This window comes from Drosophila elegans, unplaced genomic scaffold (genome assembly GCF_018152505.1).
Source record: "Drosophila elegans isolate 14027-0461.03 unplaced genomic scaffold, ASM1815250v1 contig_149, whole genome shotgun sequence".
Lineage (NCBI taxonomy): Eukaryota > Metazoa > Arthropoda > Insecta > Diptera > Drosophilidae > Drosophila > Drosophila elegans.
The window spans coordinates 4713612-4734648 of NW_024545513.1; the positions used below are offsets into that span (position 1 = coordinate 4713612).

The 21037-nt window shown below is 38.8% G+C and overlaps 3 protein-coding genes across 12 annotated transcripts in view; 2 read left to right on the forward strand and 1 right to left on the reverse strand.

Moving 5' to 3' along the window:
• Nucleotides 1-380: 380 nt before the first annotated feature.
• Nucleotides 381-2246, forward strand: LOC108136207. Its single transcript, XM_017257215.2, has 3 exons — nucleotides 381-737; nucleotides 1045-1559; nucleotides 2139-2246. The coding sequence occupies exons 1-2, from the start codon at nucleotides 503-505 to the stop codon at nucleotides 1542-1544; spliced, it is 735 nt and encodes a 244-aa protein (XP_017112704.1). The 5' UTR covers nucleotides 381-502; the 3' UTR covers nucleotides 1545-1559; nucleotides 2139-2246.
• A 121-nt stretch (nucleotides 2247-2367) lies between these two features.
• On the forward strand, nucleotides 2368-4119 carry LOC108136206 (class E basic helix-loop-helix protein 22). Its single transcript, XM_017257214.2, has 2 exons — nucleotides 2368-2739; nucleotides 3220-4119. The coding sequence occupies exons 1-2, from the start codon at nucleotides 2403-2405 to the stop codon at nucleotides 3978-3980; spliced, it is 1098 nt and encodes a 365-aa protein (XP_017112703.1). The 5' UTR covers nucleotides 2368-2402; the 3' UTR covers nucleotides 3981-4119.
• Nucleotides 4120-4924: 805 nt separating this feature from the next.
• LOC108136205 (protein kinase shaggy) overlaps nucleotides 4925-21037 on the reverse strand; it is a 54096-nt gene continuing 37983 nt past the window's right edge. For 5 of the 10 annotated variants that reach the window (XM_041709569.1, XM_017257213.2, XM_041709572.1 and 2 more), the window contains 8 exons: nucleotides 15408-15598; nucleotides 15254-15337; nucleotides 14115-14225; nucleotides 13657-13894; nucleotides 13395-13588; nucleotides 12145-12334; nucleotides 11224-11676; nucleotides 4925-7312 (listed from right to left, as the gene is read on the reverse strand). In XM_041709569.1, coding sequence (XP_041565503.1) covers nucleotides 7119-7312; nucleotides 11224-11676; nucleotides 12145-12334; nucleotides 13395-13588; nucleotides 13657-13894; nucleotides 14115-14225; nucleotides 15254-15337; nucleotides 15408-15598 — 1655 coding nt within the window. In that variant the 3' untranslated portion in view covers nucleotides 4925-7118. Of the gene's footprint in view, nucleotides 7313-9935; nucleotides 10076-10408; nucleotides 10807-11223; nucleotides 11677-12144; nucleotides 12335-13394; nucleotides 13589-13656; nucleotides 13895-14114; nucleotides 14226-15253; nucleotides 15338-15407; nucleotides 15599-15753; nucleotides 15874-21037 lie in introns of those variants that run through there. The other 5 variants (XM_017257209.2, XM_017257211.2, XM_041709574.1 and 2 more) reach the window with 3 other exon arrangements.

Genomic DNA, 21037 nt, shown 5'->3' on the forward strand with positions numbered 1-21037 from the left:
AGAAAGTTTTAGTATCCTATAAATTGTTTAATAAATAATCTTAAAAATTTCACAGAAAATTATGCAAATAATTTCAGATTTCATATAAAATCCCTTTAAAATAATCCATATTCCGTCATTTAAAATATTGCGATACAAATATTACATGAAGCCTTTTCCGAGGACTTAAGATGTAGCATCGCTGTACCTTTTCTTTTTACGAATATATATTTTTAAAACTAATTTTAAAACGCCTATACAAATGGTGTAACAACATGATTCAAATGAGAAAACATTTTGAAACCATAAGGGAAAATGTGATACGTTTTGGACAGAATCGCATATTCATATCTGGAAATTAAAAAAAAAACCGTAACGAGCAGGCGACTGCTATTTGTCTCACCATTTATTTGGATGCCACTCATAATATTAGTACTTCACTAAATTTTCGAGTTGTAGAAAATTGTTGGTTAAAAATAAATTTAAAGTTCGCTTTGATCGGGATTAGAGTGATACGAACGGGATGAGCTACAAGAACCTCCTGCGGCACCAGAACGTGGTGGACGACTGCCAGCGGGTGAGCTGCAATCGCGGCTCGGTGCCAAATGTCTCCGGACGCTGTGTGATCAGTCGGAACATTGTGCTCGGCTGCCGGATGGAGGCCTGCGACCCGGACCTGCCCTACATGCTGGAGCCCACGTGGAGTGTCTACCTGCGGGCGGGCCGAGAAAGCCGCGATCATCAGGACGGCCACTCTGGTAAAAAAAAAACATAGTAAATCGTAGTATTTCATACTTAATACAACGAGTTTTTGCTTCGATTTTCATGCATTGCAGTTTTTTTATATTTCTTTTGAATATTTCCGAAATAGATTTTAACATCTAAAATGTAATTTAAATTTAAACCATATTAAATTTAAATAAACTACTTTTAAACAAATAGGAATCATTCCTAATCTAGTATTTTTCACATTCATTTAAAGAATATAAAATGTGTAAATTAAGGAAATTAAGTTTTCTGAAGTCAGATATTAATTTTTACTATTCCATTTTTTTTGTTTATCAGTGCACGATGGTGACCTCTCCCGGTTCGTCCGACAGGTCACCTTCAAGATGTCCCCCCGTCTGCCGCTGCGACTCCACGTGGCGGACAGCGCACCGTTCGAGATCAACGAGGTGCTGGGCAGCGACTTTCCCGTGGAGGTGCAGGTACAGTATGTGGACGCTCAGATGTCGGCCACCTCGTATGTCTTCCGACCCCGGGTCGTGCGCGAGGGTCACTCCGGGGTCAGCGAGGAGATGTGCGAAAAGATGATCTTCGTGAATCCCACACCCGCCATGAGATTGAGTCTCCAGCCCGTTCAAGTGCCCAGTGGTGCAGTTGATTTGCCCAGGGCAAGGCGATCCACCGAGTCGGAGCTGGAGCTCCACGATCCAGAGAGAGAGGGGAGGGGTGACCGGAAGCAAGGAAAACAGGAGCAGAAGCCACCTTCGCCGACGACGACGATCGTCAAAAAGCAGAAGCGCCTAAATGTGGGCGGACCCTATACCATAAGCCCCCAGTAAGATGGTTGTCCAAAGGTGAGTCAATGGGAAATAACAAAACGAAACCTGTAACAACACATGTAAGGGTAATAATACACTGGTAAAAAAAGGTAGTTAATCCAAGTCTTTCACACTCAATTCAAAAGTTTTTCGCTTTTTTCTTTTTTATTTAATAAAAACATTGGGGGAACAATTAAATTGATTTACACATATTTGAACCAACATTGCCCGACCAGCGCCTTTATTTTTATTAAGATGGGTGGCAATCAAAATTTGTGTTGCAATTTTCACTACACAACGTTATTTTATTATTAATTATGTTATGTATTAAAGGGGTTAGGTCTGGCAAATTTAAAAAAAAAAATCAGTAGTTTTTAAGTTATTTTATTCAAAATTATGGTTTTTTATTAATTTGTCTGCTTAATTTCGTTGCGCTCACAACAAGAATTCAAATAAAAAAAGAGACAATTAATTTGAAAAACTGTAATACAATAACAAAGTGTAAAGGAACTTTTTTTTAATAGATTATTTCTATTACAATAAATAAGGATTGATTGTGGCTTAATTTAAAAAAAAATACTGGTAACCCTATAAGCTACGTATCTTGCCCCACAGCACCCCGAAGAACGCGGCAGCCCCTTCCATCGCCAAGTTTGGGTCCGCCCCTTTTGTGTGTATGCCTCGTTTGGGGGTGGTTCGCTGCGTAGCATCCTTGGCCCCGCCTTTCTCCTGAAGGGGGTTGGTTTCCAGTCACACAGTCACAGTCACGGAATCAGTTGCTCACTTTGCTGCGACACTTCGAAGGCAACAGAACAGACGTATCCCATTTATTCCTTTATCCGGACAAACGGACAGACGGACAACCGGACCACCGGAGAGATGGCATGGCTACCGAGCAGCTCGAATGGAGCGGATAACGCAGATGAGAGGAGCACGGCCTCGAGTGGCTCCTCCGGACACAGCCAGGCCAACGGATCTCCATCCCCTCGTTCCGGAAACGGACACGGAAATGGCAATGGCAATGGTGTTATCCGGGACTCCGGCAGACAGCCGCCTGCCCTGCTCCGCCATGCCACGCCCCATCTGCAGCCCAAGACGGAGTCGGTCTCCGACGGAGACGGCGATGCGGAGCTCTCCGACTTCTCCCTCAACGACACCGAGGAGGACGAGGAGGATCTGCGGGACTACATCGTGCTTAATGGCAACCAGGCGGATGGTGAGGATTACCTTTTTACAGCAGACATTTCTGGTTTATGGGCTATGGCATAGGACATCTAGGTATTGGGTAAAAAACGAACAACTTAAAGCTAAACCACTATATTTTGTTGTATCGGTTTAAACGCGACCTAAAGTGTAACATAAGATTAAGTTTAAGCAAACAACCTTTTTTTTCAAGTCTAACCAAATCGTATCTCCATTGATTGATATGAATAGTATTGAGTGATTTACATGCACTATATAATACTTAAAAAACTCAAATTTTAATTTAACGTTAGTACAATTGCAATTTTATCGATTAAAAACCGTATATTATATTAATTTAAGTCAAAAATATCATTAGGCGATACGTCTGCTCAGAAAAATATGTAGTTGTAGATTTCTTAGTTGAAAAATATGATTCATGATAAGGTTACAATTACGATATGAAAGTTTTGCGATTGAATAACCGTGTTTTACTTTTTTTGTCCGCTCCCAGGCAATCGATCGCTGTCCAGTTCGCCGCGCAGTCACTCCCGCAACGGATTGCTGACCGCGCCGCCCAGCTCTGGAAGCTCTGCCGGCGGAGGCGGTGGGGGCGGTAATGCCTCCTCCTCCGGGGGCAATGCCAGTGGTGGAGGCGGCGGAGGAGTCGGCGGCACCGGCGGTGTGCGCAAGGTGTTCACCAACACCCGGGAGCGCTGGCGTCAGCAGAACGTGTCCGGCGCCTTTGCTGAGCTGCGCAAGCTGGTGCCCACACATCCGCCGGACAAGAAGCTCTCGAAGAACGAGATCCTGCGCTCGGCCATCAAGTACATCAAGCTGCTGACGGGCATCCTCGAGTGGCAGCAGCAGCGCGGACCGACTGGTGGTCAGCTGCTGGAGACGAACAACAACGACAACAAAATGGTGAATGGCCATGCGGCGGATGGGGAACTGGTGGAGAACAATCCGGATATGGCGTCGGTGCGGCACATCAAGTGCGAACGAACCGAGGCGCATCATCAGCAGCGGAATGGTAATGGGGGCAATGACCTGCTCATGATCGCCCCGGCCATCATCAAAAGCGAGCTCCTCCTCGAGTCGCCACTGCCACTGAGCATTGCTCCGCAGGCCATGGTGGAGGCGCGGATGTCGGCAACCTCCGTATCCGGCTTAAAGCCGACTGGCAGTGGCAGTGCTAGCCGGAGCAGCAAGCGACGCCTCAAGCCGGAGGGTGGAGCCACCGATCTCAGTCTGGCCAAACGGCGCCGAACGTAGACTCTCACGGAAATTGGTGCTCTGAAGGAACTGGATGCCGGCTGAGCCGCAGCAACTGGAGCAACTGTCAGATGGTTCACCACATACCACTCATATATAAAGCAATTTTTTTCGATTTTACCAATAAATTTAAAAGTTATATTATAATGTCTTTGCAGTATATTTCGTGCAATATGCGACCCACAGACAAAATTTGAGAAATCGCAAGGGCTATAAATAAATTTTCTGTGTAAAAAAAAGCTTTTTGTTATAATTTCAAAACTATTGTATTTAGATATTTTATACCTTTTTAAAGACATATAGTACTCTGTAGCTTTGCTAGTTTAAAAACCATGGGTGTACAAAGTTAAGCTTTTTCTAGCTGATTGACCGCCAAACTAGCTAGTTTTTTAAAAAGTCGTAGATCAAATGTTTGTTTCTTACGACCTATCAAACACAACAAGCTTTTACAAGTAAACCGCTTCAAGATCGGATGTCTGTAAGAAAAGTTATGGATTATGTCAGTTTTGCAAAAAAATGCTGATTTTTAGTGTATTAAGCCACAAGCTTTTACAGATATGCTGCTTTGAAAAAGTATGTCCGTATGAAAAGCTATGGATTAAAAACTTCGGGTTTTTGGTCACTTTCCGAAAAGCCATGTTTCGGAAATTAAATTCAATTCTACGGCTTTATATAAGTAGTTTTCTTTGCACACGCTCGTTACTACATGTACTTTCGTCCATATATGTATGTTTGTTAAATTTAGGAACTCAATAAATTCTTTTTAAATATTAATGTTGAATTTAATGGTCAGGTCGTGAGAGCTGAAAACAGTTGGCATTCCTGAATCATGGATTCTTGGTTTGAATGCCAAGTTTACTGTGTATTAACAACAAACCTGTAAGTTTTCAGACAGAAATAAAACCATAACCCCAAACCACATACAAAATACGCAATTCTATGTATATAATTTTGTTTGTAATTTTTATTGTTTTTAAATTAATGTTTTCTTTACGCATTTTTCTTGTGTTTCATGTTCATTATCATTTCGTCTTTCAATTTTGGTTTCCCCATTTTTTATTTTTGCAATTAGTTTATGTTTGTGTTTATTTGTTAATTAAATTTAAGTTCTGTTTTGGATTTTTCATGTGGTTGTTGCCTCATAATTTAAGCGAAACGCTGAAATTGTTCATCATATATAAGTAAGTTTTTCTATGCAATATATGTGTGTATATATATTGTTTTGGGTTTTCATTTTCTTCTGTTGAAATTTTCAATTACAAATTAAACTGTGTGTGTTTTAGTGAATTATATATCTTCTCTCCCGTTTACTTAGATTATTTACTAAAAAGGTTTGGGATTTGAAGTTGGAAATCTTCGGTTTTTTTCCAATGTTTTTTTTCTTTGTTTTTTTTTTTTTGAAATTATAGGCATATGTGCGTGTGAGTATGTCTGAATGTACGTGTGTGTTTTTGTGTGGGTGTGTACATATAAGTATATAGTTAAATTTAATTAGTTTTGATGCAACAAAACTCAACGTTCATTAATTGTATAAATGTATCATTTAGTTAGTAAAAAAAAAATATTTTCTCATATAATATTTAAGGAGTTCTATGGAAATACATACAAATAGACTTGCTTTTTCCTTTTTTCTTTTACTTTTTCATTTTCATTTTCTTTTGCTTTTAATTTTTTCATTTGTTTACTTCGATTTTTGATAGGGCTTAAAGTGCTGGGAAATAATCGCAGATTTTCAAAACGAAATGTAAACAGTTTTACTGGGTGGCTTTCATTGGGATAGCGATAGAGCGGAATAAATCGAACCGAGGGGTAGTACTATAGTCGCGCAGGAGTTTCCGGTTGATCTAAGGCCTTACATTCTAAAACCAGCAACGGTTTCATTGTATTTTACTTCAATTTGTATTAAATTAGTTTAAATTTTCAATTGCAGCTAAATGGTTTTTTGTCGATTACTTTTACATATATCAAGATCCTGGCTTTACCATCTTATTACCTCATTATTTGCATTGTTAATTTAAGTTTATGGGTGGCGTCGCGCGCTAAAAGCGTTTTCCTCATTCATACATCCATTTACTTGTTGCTCAGTTTGTTATATCCTTTGTATTTATGTATAGTGTTTTTTTTAGTGTATATTGCATTTTGACGATCGCTTTCTTATATAATCGTAGTTAATGCTAGACGTTACTTCAGAACAGGCCACGGAAATGTTGCTATACGTGGAACGTTTCATTTACCTGGTTTACGAGATTAGGATTTACGGGAAGGATTAAAGGTTGCGTGGATTTTTTGGGGACTTCGGTTCATGGGCTGTCGGGTTGCTACTAGGATTACGAATGTCTTGTTAATATCTCATATATAATATAATATCTATATCGTATTTATATAGATGCACTTGCGCGAGTTTAGTAAATGTTGTATCCTCCTTTTTTTCTAGTTATCCTCTCTCACTTTGCCGCCTTTTTATTTTTACTATGGATTGCTAACTGCTGTGATCGTTATATTTTTGTATAACCGCATATATATAAACGTTAAACGGGGCAAAAAATTTTGATTTATTTCACTAAGTATTCTCTCAATTTTCTTTTGTGATTTTTCACTTAAGTTTTAGTACGTTTCGCGAGCTATTTGTTTAATGTTTATTTACTATATTGGAGGGCGGGGCGGGGAGGGGCGCAGGGGTGAGGGCTTTCCGATTATTTCTCAACATTCTTCCGGGGTATTCTCTTTGTTGTTCAATAATACAGATTATTATTTTAATTATTATTTATGCATAGTTTAAAGTGGATTTTTTGTTTTTTTTTTTTCTTTCGAGTTTTATGCTAAATATTTGCTTGCGCCCAATGCATATAGCTAGATACATACATACATGTGTGTGTGGGGTGTGTGTGGGGTGTATTTGGGGTGTGTGGAGGTGTTGTTTGTTGGTTTCTAGTGTTTTGGGTGGGTGTCTTGTAGAGTGAATTCCTTTTGTCTATCATTCTTTTCTTAACTTTTTGGTTTTCTAGTGTAACTGTGTGTGTGTGTGTGTGTGTGTGTCTCGGTGATCACGCTGCTTGCCGGAAAATGGAAAACTTAATCCCTGGCCAGAGCGAACATCCTGCGAATAACATTACATTAACAGAGCGCCTGAAGAGCGCGCTAACCCGACGCCGCTGCCTCGGTTTCTGCTGCCCCTCCTCCTCCTCCGGATCCTGCTTCTCCACTGTCGCCGCCAGCCTCGTTGTCGCCGCCATTGCCGCCTCCTGATCCCGATACCGAGCCGGCCGCCTCGCCGTTTCCGCTGGCACTGCCGCCACTTCCGCTGCTGTTCAGGGCACTGTTCGACTGCGAACCTACAAAACGTCCATCAAAAAAAGTACAAAAATAGAGATACAAATGTGGATTGCTTTGCGTATTCAGTAGCTGTATTACGGGAGATAATCCCTTCACAGTCCCAAATAAAGTGCAAGTATAGGACAAAATATGGCCAGTCTCATAACTCCCATAAGACTTAAGCCCACACACAGTCAAAAGTTTGCCCTGAAGCGCTTTTCACATAAAACAATAATACAAATATCAGGAAATGAAAATATTACAATTACAGATATGTGATTTGTAGTTTTACAACTCATAAGAAACCCATAGTGAACAATTACAATAAATAAAGTATGACAATGAATAAACCTTTTTGATAATAAGAAAATGAAAAATTTTGAAAACGTTCAATGTTCCAATGAGAGTGGTAAAATGGTTGAATTTCTTAATCCTAAATGCTTAACCAATATACATGAAGGATTTGTTTTAATGTTAAGTTCGGTCCTCATCTGAAACTTGCACCGATTCCACTTCATACTAAGCCCATTGACTTCGAGGATCCTTGCCAGAAAATATCCAAAAACCCAATTATTTCCCAACGAAAACTTAAAAACCAAAAGCTCACACTGAACAAAATGGCACTATAGATGGTGGTAAAAAGGAAAGGCAACAAGAAAAAGTTTTACTTTCGTTTAAATATTGTATTTGTTTCTCTTTTTATTTGTTGGATTTTGTTGTATTCATTTATTATCATTATCATTATCATTACGGCTTCTTTGCTCATTATCATCAACGAATCTATATATTATCATGATTATTACAGCATTACATATACAATTGTCAGAGTATGCGTGTTGTAGGTGTCTGTATGTAGAGTGTGTGTGTGTGTGTGTGTTTGTTGGTTATGTAATTAGCAAATTAAAAAATAAGGTAAATGATTATAATTTTTTGTTCTTTTTCTTTTTTCTTTTTACTTTTTATTCATTTTTTTTTAAAGATTTTTTATTTTGCATGTGTTTGCTTGTGTGTGTGCCTAAATTACTAGGAAAAATGTATTTTATTCTGCGTTTGTGTGTGTATCCATTAATCGTTTATAATTAACATAATAATTAGTTTAATGTCGATTATAATAAACTATAGAAATAAATATAAGTGTTTTGCTCATTTTTTTCCTTTTTCTTATTTTGTTTTTCTTATTTTGCTTATGCATTTTTTTTTTGTTCTTTTTCTCTTTATTTATTTTTACAGTTCTGCCAATCTAACGATAATAATATTTTATAGCAGCGCTGGATGGAAAGATGGGGAGCGAGGGGGAAAAGGTTTTCGGGGGCGAGGCAAGGCGACACTGACTATTTATGCAAATAATAATGCAGCTCTACAGTTACAGAAACCCTATAATTGGACCTTATCTACATATTGCAACTAAGCCGTCGGTTCTCAGATGCCAGCTACCATACCTGCTTTCTGTTCTGTTCTATTCTATTCTGTTATCTTCTGTTCTATTCTGTTCTGATCTGATCTGTTCTCTATATCCGATATATCGACTAAAACTCATCCAAACACAACTCTCTCTATCGACTACTGGCAAAATAATAATACATACATTTAGATACATTTTAACGCACAAAAAAAAAATATCTACGATGAAGGGGGTTCTTCTTAGTTTCCACGATCGGTTTTTCTTTTTCGTGTTTCTTGTTCTCAATCAATTATTTCCTTTTATTTATTACAAAATAATAATAATAATTATTTAATAAAAATAAAAATAATTTATTTATTTAATATGTATTTATACATAATGCGTGCTGCAAAAAAAAAATGTAGTTTGTATTCATAAAGATTATATATTATGTAAGTATAGTTTAAACAGTTTCGCTTTTTGTTTTGTTTGTTGCTTGTAGTTTCTTGTTTTTTGTTTTTGTTTTTTTTTCTTTTGTTTTTGCTTTAATCATTTCCATTAAATTAAGGTTTAACATAACATTTACATTATGCTCGGGGCTTTTTCTTTTTCGTCTCTTCCTCTTCAACTTATCTTTATCTCCTCTTCTGTTTTTCTTCTCGTTTATTAAGGTCGTTTGAGGGTGTAATCTATTCAATTTCATTAAAATGTCTGATCTTGTTAAATCTTAAATTTTAATACACAAAACTCGTTTTTTCATTGGATTAATTGTATAATATTTTTTCTCTGACTTATCAGTTAAACATACTAAAAACAAGGTGGTATAAAAAAAAATATGCAATGACTCTATTCAATATACAAATACATGATTATTCCTTTAGGCGTCAAAAAGTAATGGAAATAATATTCAACGAAGAGAGTGTGAGAGGGGAGAAAGAAGATAATATTTATAATAATATTAATTAAAAAATATATCGCCACGTACGGTGGTGACAAAATGACAATCGAAAGCGCTGGCTTTACTATTATAATTATTGTGTTTTTTTATTTATCATTATTATTTATTATTATTATGCTTATTAGTTTTATTTTATATTTAAAATAAATTTAATGTTTACCTAAGTAAAACGTTTTCGTTTGTTATAACTTTTTGCTTTTAGTTGCTTTTTTCTTTCAGCTTTTTTGCTGCTCTTCTTTCGTTTTTGTTGCTATTTTTGTTTTGTTTTGTTTTGTTTTTGTTTTCATCAATTGCATTAATTAAATGTATTAATTATTGTGTATATAGGGTTCTTTGTTGTTTTAATTTTTGTTGCTGCTGGTTTTGCATTCTCCGTACTTGTTTATAATTAATTATATATGCTTGTTGTTGTATGTAATGTATGTTACTGTTGCCCCTACGAATCTGTAAATAAAAAATAAAAAGAAACGAAAACGAAAATTAAAATTAAAAGTATGTTTTACCTAGCTTTACTAATGATGATGACAAAATGAAAATAAACGTTAGCTGAATGAAAACGAATAAAATCAAATATTCGAAAGTGATAGGCATCACAGACAGACATAAAAAGCTGTGGGCGGGGAATCATCCACCCATTTCATCCTGAATAAGGTACATAAAACAGTTCTTGAAAGGAATTTGCTGTGCATGGAGTGACCAACCCTTGGAAAGCTATTTTTAGTGTGACCCATTCTGCATTTGCAGGTACGGAATTATTTAGCGAGTGTGAAACGTTTCTTGACTTTTACTTTTCTTTATTATAACTTGAAAACTAACTAATTTTAATTTAACAGATATAACTTGCAAATATGTGGAAGTTAATAACAACCAAAACTAGAATTTGTGTTCAAAACGTTCCATTCTTCCAGCCTGTATGGTTTGCTTGAGTTTTTCGATTCCGTGACTGCTTGTTCTTAATTCTTGACTCTTGACCCTTGATTATCACACCTTCATTGCTAAATGTCTACTGCTCTTTCCCTGGGTTGGCTTGCAATTGAGGAGGTGCTGTGTGGGTGGATGGACAAAGGGATGGTGGAGGATGTTCGGCCGGATTCACATGTTGGCCGGATTGCGCAGGTAGTTTTTCCCAGGCAACTGATATTTGCGCGGTGGCCTCAGGATGAGTTTGACGCCAGCTTAGGGTTTGGATGAGGCTCATGATAGGAGTAATATGGGATTGTGTATATCCAAATATCGTAGCGTAACCATAGTAAACATTATTATGGACTACTGAACTTTGTCCATATAATTGATGTTTAACAATTAAAGATTTATAATTTTTAGAAATGTATGTTAAAATATATAGAACGATTGCTTACGGTACGATACTGATACAATTTTCGAGTAAGGCCCAGTATTCAGGCTACCAAAATGGCTTTCAAAACAGAAAACTCCATTCAAAATTGTGACATTAAGAACCCCTTACATGGAATACTTTGGTTTTCGAATAAACTACGATTTGTTGGCCTGAATACTAGTGGTATAATTGGATGTGGGGGCGAGGGATGTCGGGAGAAAAAGGAGCATCGCTGGCTGGCCAACCGCTTACTCACCTGTGACATTGGCGCCGCCGGCGTTAGTCGCGGCCATTGCACCAGATGCTGTGGCAGCAGCGGCCGCCGCTCCACCTCCACCTCCTCCAGCGGCGGCGGCATTGGCCTGCTGCGCATTGGCTCCAGCTGCCACGGCAGACGGCGCTCCCGAGGCTCCGCCGCCGCTGCTGCTGTTGTTGCCAGATCCGGTTCCTGCTGCTGTTTGTCCAGCTCCGCCTGCGCCACCCGATCCCGATCCCGCCGCAGCTGCTGCTGCCGTGCCCTGCGACTGTGTCAATTGGGCGGCTGTTCCTTCCGCCGAGGCGCCGCTTCCCGTTGACGAAACGCTGGTGGAGCCGCTGGCCGCAGCGGAGGCTGCTCCGCCGGCCGAAGATCGATTGCCACCAGGCCCGGATGCATTCTGCAGATGTTTCGGCAACAACTGTGGCACTAGGCTGGGCTGTATCGAGAGTTCTGCAAAAGGAAGTTAAGGATTAGGATAAGCAAATTCAAAACACCAAAGGATTTAACCAAAAAATGAAAACAATCAGGTTTTAGGTGGCGCCATCTGCCGAACTGACAGGCTACTACAAGAAGCACCTTGAATTTGTAAATTCCGCAACTTTATATTTATGCTAATAACTTCTAAAACATTGGTTCGATTCTGAAAATTGTATTTGTCCGTAGATCTTGACCGAATAATCATAAACAGCTGAATAACTGGCCTGTACAATATCTCAGAGGGAAATGACAGACTTTCGCGATTTGTTAGCGGTAGAGTGGAGGTGACCACAACTTAAAACAAACTTGAGCTGCATATCCCAGGCTTTCATAATTTCCTGGAGCTCGAAGTGCATGCAGACAGACTGACAGACAGACGGACAGATAGATCATTCTAACTGCTACATACTTTTCAACGAATAATTTATAAAAATCACTTACCATGCTCTGTGAAGTTGAACAACGGCGGCATCTCGCGACCGTTGGGCAAGGTGTGGTTGCCCTCCATGCGCAGCTCATCAAAGAACGGATGTGCACAGGCCTTGAGCGGTGTGATCCGGGCGCTGGGCGTGTACTCGAGCAGCAGGGACACCAAGTTGATAGCTTCTGTAGGAGTGCGTATACGAAAAACCTGCGGGCAGTATAGGTATTCAATTAGTATGTATTTAATCTTAACCAGACATCTTGGATGCGGGACTCAACAATTGGGCGGGACACATTGGAGCAACTGGACAACTGGGGCGGGGCTGTAAAAACGCAATCATCATCGAAATGGGACAGCACACAAGTGTGAACACGCAGAGGAAGCGTTCGTATTTACAGAACTCAAGGACCTGTTTCGGTTTTCGCATAATTATATTTAATTTTACATGACCAGAACAAATATATGAAGAAAACCGTAACCGAACCTTGATTTACATAGATTTTACAAGATCAAAACAAACGTTGGCAGTAGGCGGGGCAAGAAACAAAAACAATCAATTAAATCCAAATCCAATAAATCAATCAAATTAAATAAACCAATGTATAACTTCTGAACTGCTGGGAGAACTGGCAAAAAGCTAAGCATGATGCTAAAAAGCCATGTAATTGCATCTCAAGCGGATTCTGAATATATTTTAGCCCTATGATCAATTGAGCTTGATAATGTTAGTCTTGAAGCATGAATAATCCCCTTGAACTAGTTTCTTTATAAAATCAGAATATAATATTCAATTTTTAATTAATTTAAATGCTGTGCGACAAGTCTCTATAAACCTTTTAGGTTACTTAAAAAATCTATTTCATAATGATATCGGCCCCTGCATATGTTATAATAGCAAATGTAACTGCATTTTGGCATTATGATGGAGGAGCACATTTTTGAATTTAAAATTTTTGTTCTTTTTGCTTTTAAGTTTGTTGCTTGTTTTCGATTTGTGTTTCTTGGCTTACTCTCAATCGTTGTTTCTGGTTTAGGGCGTTTGGAAATTGGGTGCGTTCGAGTAGTGACTGCAACGAGTATTTATGTACACACAATTTTCGGTTAGAAACACACTAACAAAGAGCTGATTTTTGAGGGGGGAAAATGGAATTTTCCTGGATAAGAGTGGAGTGAAGAGTGGAGGCCACACACACACATGAGCGGAAAGCACGAGGGAGGAGGTAATCATAAACGATTCAATCCTTTTTCCTGGGAACCAGCCACTTACTTTCTGCCATGGATGACTCTTAATTTGTGGGAACTTGAATTCCGTATAGTTTGGATTCATTTCGCGTATCTGTTCTCTTGTCGGTGTGCCCAGGACCTTGATGACCTCGACGAGTTGATCGACACCGGAATCGCCAGGGAAGATGGGCTGCCCCAGCAGCAGCTCGGCCAAAACGCAACCGGCACTCCACACATCTAAATTTAGATAAATTCGACATATAATAATTCATTCATTTTGATAAAGGGTATAAGTAAGTGCTTACCGATCTTTGTTGTATAATTGATAGCGCCAAAGATGAGCTCGGGGGCGCGGTAATACCGAGAGCAGATGTACGACACATTCGGCTCGCCGTGCAGCAACTGTTTGGCGCTGCCAAAGTCACAGAGCTTCAGCACAGCCGTCTCCGGATCGAGCAGAAGGTTCTGTGGCTTGATATCACGATGGCAAATGCCCAGCGAGTGGATGTAGGCCAAACTTCTGAACAGTTGGTACATGTAGAGCTAAAATAAGAGGTCAAATTAATATGGGATCATTCAAAATAGAAGGTCAAAATAGTAGCATCATCATTTTTTTTAAGGTTATTTTAACCAAAAGAATTTATTGCTCATTATTAAGACTTCTGATGCTATTATTTTGACTAAATTGAACTACAAGTGCGTTCAAAATAGTAGTAGTTATGTAGCTTTTGGGAATAGCATTTAAACATATGTTTCGACTTACCCGAATAAAGTTGATTGGTATCGTTTGCTTGGTTTTGGCATATTGGCGAGCCACTTTGTATACGGTTTCTGGTATATATTCGAGGACTAAATTCAAAAATACTTCATCACGCTACGAAATGGAAAAGAAAGGGCATAATTAGTTTCTGATATAGTTATAGATTGAGCGTGTATGATCCATGTATGGATGTTTAGAGGAGTTTATAGGATTCAAGGGGAGTTGACCGATGAAGTTGCGGCTGTCAACATGCTTTTTTGTTCGGGGTTGTACTGCCGGCGACATTTACATTTAATTCAACTTTAACTAGCAAACTAGCATAGCAGCAGAGGATTCGATTCACAGGAGGTTATACCATGCGGTGTGCTCTTCTGTACGTTTCACTGTACTTTTTTTTTGTCTGATTCATAGCATAGGGTTTCGGATTCGGATTTATGAGAGATAAAGAAAGTTCGAGAGATCGAGTGATCGAGTGAGAGCAAGTCGCTGAATGATCTGAGCTGGAGAACTGAAGTCTTAGAGATCTGGGATACCTGGGGCTTGAGCACACTCGCAAATATGCCCAAATCGATGGGAAACTCGGCCAGCTAGCGACCGAATTTGGTTTCGGATTCAGTTTTGTAATCGGGTTCGGTTTCAGTTTCAGTTTCGATATGCAAATGAAAGAGATTCAATTCAATTCGGTATTTGCCCAACTCATAGGGAAACCTGTCGAGAAACGCTTAGCGGTTAAATGCTCAGATCAGTTAAGTCCTAAAATAAAAACTTAGTACGGTTTAGCCATAAAAAAATTCTTTTATAAAAAAAAAACACTTGAAAATCAATAAATAATATATATAATAAATAATAAAGTTTATATTTTTCACTTTTAACTAACCTTTGTAATCGAAATAAAAGTTATTTCAATAAATATTAAACCGATTTTGCTTTAATACAAGGAAAGGCACCTTAGCAAAGTAAGTCAAAAGGTATATATTTTCTAGCACTTTTTCTTTACTAACGCAATAAAATAGATTTGATTCTTCATCTCAGGCCGTTCCGTACTAAGTAATTACCGATGCTGGCAACTTCAGCAGTTTTATCTCCCCCTAAAATGGGGTGCAAATTGATCCCATCCAATTATACCTAGTGAAATTACTTACCTTTTCACCACTCGAATAGAAAAAGTACAAAAGCTTTACAATATTACAATGCTCCAGTTTGCGCATTATTTGCAATTCGCGATTCTGTAACAGGAAAAAGGGGTTTTCTTTAGATATTTTTTTATTTTAATATATATAGATTTTGCAGACTTACCTTAAATCGTCTGTCTTGTAAAACTTTTTTGATTGCCACCAGCTCGCCGGTGTCGCAGAGCTTTGCCTGGAACACGACCCCGAAGCTGCCATTGCCGATGACCTTTGTGTCTGTATAGGAGACCTCTTGTACACGATCGGTGCCTTGGCCGGGTGTTGCAACAACTGTTGTAATTTTGGAACCATCGCGACCTGTTTTGGGCACAAACAAAGTGTGTTGCGTTAGTTAAAGCATGTACATATGTAAATTGCAATGTAGGGTGAGTCTCCCTTATAATATATACACCCCAACTTATCCTAGGCACACACACATATATAGATATATAGTTTATAGATGTTATATACACCTGTGGTCTCCCAGGCGCCCTCCAGTTTCTCCTTGCTCCTATCGACCTCCTTTGGAATGGACAGTGCAACACTGTGCTCGGGCCACAGGTCGTTCAGCTTGCCGATCAGTTGCTTCATGCCTGCACACAAATCAGTTACGAATCACACAAGATATAGTCAAGAGATCGATCACTGGATCAGTGATCAACTCGAGACGAAAACAACGGAAAGAGGTGGGGTAGTAAGAAAAAATCACAGAAGGTAAACAAAAAAGAGTTGGAGGAACAAGCAGAAGAGTTTCGGCTTACATGGCAAGTATGGATAGAGCATTTCGGTTTAGGAGTATACGAAAGGGAAGAGTTCACAGACAGAAGATTTCGAGAAAGTTAAAAAAAGGGTGAGAAACTGCACATCAGTTTTTTCCAAAAAAAATTATCATTTGCATTTGATTTGTAATCACTTGTACAGACTCAAATAAATGATTTGCATTTGCAATCAGTTTATATATTATTAAAAAAAATAAAAAGATAGTAAAAAAAAAAATTAATATAAATGAAAAGGCAGAAAATGAAACCGGCTTCTTAGAAAAAAGATTAAGGTAAAGAAATTAAAGTATAATTAAACAAAATGCACACCTTTTATTTTAAGTCCCACAACATGTCAAGTTATCTTTGTAATCCTGGTCATTTTTGTGCTCATAGCCAAAAATACTATGTTAAAATAATAAAGGATGTTTATTATTATAGCGATTAGGAATAAAAAGTTTGCCGGAAAGATCATTATGATGATTTTGAGTTTTCTCTATTATATCCCTTTTCATTTTTTTGCTAATTAATTTTGGCATTGGCGCCGAAAGATGACGATGCTGCGCATGTTGATGATCTTGGGGCAGCTGCTACTGCCTCTCGGATTTTAGTGGATTTTGATGGTCAAACAACGTTGAGGGTTCTTAATTTGTTTGTTGTTATTTCCATATGTTTTTTAGTGGATATTTCTGGTTATACAATTCAGGATTTCTGAAGCATTGTGTTTTAACATGTTATTTTCTTAGGTTTGTACTAAAGACCGTAAACCAAAGTTAGTTTTGATTATTTAAAAAAAAATTCCTAATAAAAATATTTTTACTCCTATCCAGAAAGTATATAAAACTCAGCGAGTTTTAGAAAACAAAAATGTATACAAGTTGCATACAAATTTGCTAGATAGGCAACAAAAAAATAATCTAGAAGGCATTTTAAAATAATAATCTCGAATCATTCGTATTTACGGTTCTTTCACCCAGAAAAAAATTCCTTAATTTTAGGAATAATAACCTAATCATGGGTTTATCGTTGAACCTTCTATATATATTTAGGAAAATATGTACTTAAAAATGACTTAAGTCCATATAGCCGGATATATTCTAAATATATATGGTAGGCTTATAACTAAGGTTATGTTTGGGTTATTATTTAAGGAATTTTGTTTTTGTGAGTTTTTGTACAAAAAAGTTTAGTTTGGGACCTGGAAATTCGGGGGTTTATACAAAACAGTATCTCAGTTTGGGAACTAGGGAATGGAAAAGGCTTGGGTAGGCTTTCTTATAATTCCTATCTCTGTACTTGGATCCTTGTACTGCTTGCCAGCGCCTCCTGCTCCTCCGCCACCCCCTCCGCCGGCACTGGCAATGCTGGCCCCACTGCCGCTCCGGTTCGGTGGCTTGGTCTTCTTCAGGGCGGCGGCCACCACCAGGGATGACGAGCAGGCGGACTGGGCCGCCTTGGCCGCCGCCGACAAGGGTTTGGGCTTGTGCTTTTGGCCATTGGTCTTCGACTTCCGATGATTGCCAGTGGAGGATTCGGTGGTGGTGGTCGACGACGAGCCACTGCTGCTGGTGTCGCTATCCGATTCCGATTCACTGCCAGCACTGGAGGAGCCACCCGATCCGGATTCCGATTCGGATTCGGTGGGGCTTTCGTTGCTGCCGCTGCTCTCCTCCTCTTCGCTGGAGGAACGACGTTTGTTCTTCTTTTTGGTGGCCAACGGAATGGGTGGTCCGGCACCACCACCACCACCCCCAAAGGAGCCCCTTTTATTCCGGATGGCCTTGGCGGGCGGTTTGCTGGCGTCTATGGAATTCTGCCTGCTGGAGGTGGTGGTGCCAGCAGAGCCAGCCCCATCCGATTCACTGGCCTCATTAACCGAACCACTGCCGGGTGGTGGGCGCTTCTTTTTGCGAATCACTCGAACCACTTTGCGGACACCACGCGGCACCGCCACGGGCACCCCCTGGGACTTATCCACCTTGAGCGGGGAGAACTACTTAAGCACCACTACTGAGCCACTGAACCACTGTCTGCCCTGCCAGTGGGTGGTGCTGTGGGTGGATTGTAGATGGTGCTCTACACAAAACAATAAAAAAAAAAAAAATAAAAAAAATATAGGGCGCAAAATTATGAAACTTTCAATTGTTTACAAACCTATTTTTGAAACCAATTTGGGCAATAAAAATTAGCGGGAATTGAACTAATTTGATTGGTTCTTTAAAAGCAAATAATTTATCGAGTTATGAAAGTTCAACTGAAATTAAAATTTAATTATTGCCGTATTTTTAAGCAAGTTTACTTTTCGATTTTAATCTGTTATTCCTTCTGATTTCAGTAGTTTTGATTTCAAAAATAGTGTTTTTAAACGTTTTAAAATTCACTTTTTGCAATGCAAACTTAAAATACTTTTTCTCCCTGTGTACGGTGGCAGGCTTTGGCCTAGTTTTATTTTCGGTCACTTGACGTTTCGTTCGCTTTGTGTGCAGATCAATCGATCGATCGATCTTCAAATAGCAAAAAATGCAAACACGCGGCACCACCGAAAAACAGCAACAAAATAAAATATCACAGAAAATAAAAAAAAATTGAGAAGAACCGAAATAGTACGATCTTCGAATTTTCGGCTGTTTTTTTTTTTTTATTTTATTTTTTTTTAGAAGAATGAGAGGCACTGATCCGATCGATACGTTCCGTTCCGCTTTCAATCCAACGATCCGATCGCTCGAGCTTCCGTTGAACAATTGGCGACAAAAAAAATTGGAAAAAAGCAGAGGACGACACGAACGGCGGTTGAGATACCCAAAGATCGCATACGAATGCCACACGAACAGCGGTCGGTTTTAGATGCGATCCACACACACAACACCCCTTCGCAATTTACACATTCTTCGATTTTAAAACGCGCTTTAAAAAATATATTCTCAAGATCTTCATCAAAAATATTAACAATTTTGCTGCGGTTTGAGGAAATTTTTAATTGCAGGAAAATCACGATAAGGCCAAAGAAGAGAGGAGGGCCCGCCGAAAGACTGAAAACTGAAGACCCAGAACCCAGAAGACAGAAGACAGAAGAAAGACAGTGGCAGCCAAGCGTGGTCAAGCATGCGACAGCCACGCCCCCTTAAGACCCCCGCCTTTTTGTCGTCGACAGCCGACTGACAGACAGTTCAATGCGACGGAGAAAAAAGGTTGAGCGGAGAAAGAAGAATCGAATCGGCAGAAGAAACGCAGCAACAAGTGCAAATCAAATTTATTTTATTTTAATTAATCAATTAGTAACACAAATGCAACGAAAATGAAATTGCAAGCCCCAAATGAAATCAAAAGAGGCCAAGAAGATTTAACCCGCTTCTGGCATTGACATTGTTTTTCATTGCCTTTTATACCGATAAGGATTATTTGAGAAATTAATTTTTACATACTCACTTAAACAAAGAAAAGGTAGATAGCTGAAATTGATGCGCTTTGCCTAATTCATGTAGCATAATTTAATCATCAATATATTCTTAGTTTTATATTTAAAGGTAATAACATTGTTTTATTGTAATACCTTTTTAGAGTTTACTTTTTGACACTGGAGTTATTTTTTATCAGTGCTGTATAAGTAAATTTATTGTTTTCAATACGCTTCATTAGTAAGCTTATGCAGGATTGAATATTTGTCGCCTTTTATCAGCGTCGCAATTCCATTTGCATTTATCGATTTGATCGATTCACCAATTGTACAACAACATTCTTACTTTACATTCCCGCACTGCCGTCCTCACATTAATCAATTGAATTTTTACAGGACTGCCGACTTATTTTGCGGCTTGAGCGACAAAATCAATCAAATTATCAATAGGTAAAGCACACACACACTCCTATGTGCCTTCCCTCTGAGCAAACATTGAAAAACTATACCAAAAAGGGGAAAAAGAGGAGGTCTGGTGGAACAGTTGGAGCTGTCTAAATGGGAAAGCAATTTGTTGTGCCGCCAACGTCGACGGAAACTAATCGATATACAAGCAGTTGGCACCACTCAGCCGCAAAAAAAGGGGGCGTGGGTGGTTTGTGGGCGGGCGATGTGGCATGCAAATCGGTGTGACGCAGCACAAAGTTAGGGGGTGGCTAAAAGGTGGGCGAAAACCCCCACTTGGAGCGGAAGAAAGCAAGCAACCACAGACGAATAAAAAAATAAAAGAAAATAGAAAACGTTACCAAACAATCATTGGTTACACACCACAAACTTTTATTTCCCACCCTTTATCACCAGATATCTATATAGAGTCATCGCTTCATTTTACCATGAGCCGTCGTGCCAAAAGCAAATTAACAACGAAACTCTTTTGGCTAAAATTAAACACGACCACGCCCACAACACCCCTTGCATAAGCTCTCCTCTCTTATCAACCAAAATCCCAAAAAAAAGTATATACTCGTACAAAGTCTGTAAAAACCCATTTAAAATAAAGTATCTTTAATGGCTAACTATAATTTATTGCATTTTATAATGGTGTAGTAAGAATAATAACATTTTTAGCCCTATACCAATAAGACAATATATCTAATATCACTTAACACTCTAATAAAACTGGTAACTTGTAATAATCCCATTATTTAGTTAAATTTTTACCTTGCAGGAAATTAAAATATATACACAGCCAATGCCATTTTTTCCATGTGTATTTTTTATTTAGTTCATTAAATTGATTTTATTTTTTTGGCCGAGAGAGCTACCTGTCGATCACGGCTAGAAAGGAAAAAAAAAGTGATGGCCAGATGACGACACCACGCGGGCGGAGATCACGAGATTGCCCCGCAGTGTGCAGCACTTGGCATCATTTAAGAAATCATTATACCAGCCAACTATCACCTGCATCATTATCATCGAATAAAAGGAACCATTCTTTAAAGCGCATTATTTTTAGGTAATACTTTTTATTGCATACTTTTGGATGCCACCCATAAATTCAGGCACTATTTTTCTCTATCTGTATAATGTTCACTCGCTCGTCAA

Coding starts and splice junctions, on each gene's coding strand:
- LOC108136206 (XM_017257214.2), top strand. CDS start 2,403: ATGGCATGGCTACCGAGCAGCTCGAATGGAGCGGATAACGCAGATGAG. Junction 2,740..3,219: donor TAATGGCAACCAGGCGGATG/GTGAGGATTACC, acceptor GTCCGCTCCCAG/GCAATCGATCGCTGTCCAGT.
- LOC108136207 (XM_017257215.2), top strand. CDS start 503: ATGAGCTACAAGAACCTCCTGCGGCACCAGAACGTGGTGGACGACTGC. Junction 738..1,044: donor TCATCAGGACGGCCACTCTG/GTAAAAAAAAAA, acceptor TTTGTTTATCAG/TGCACGATGGTGACCTCTCC.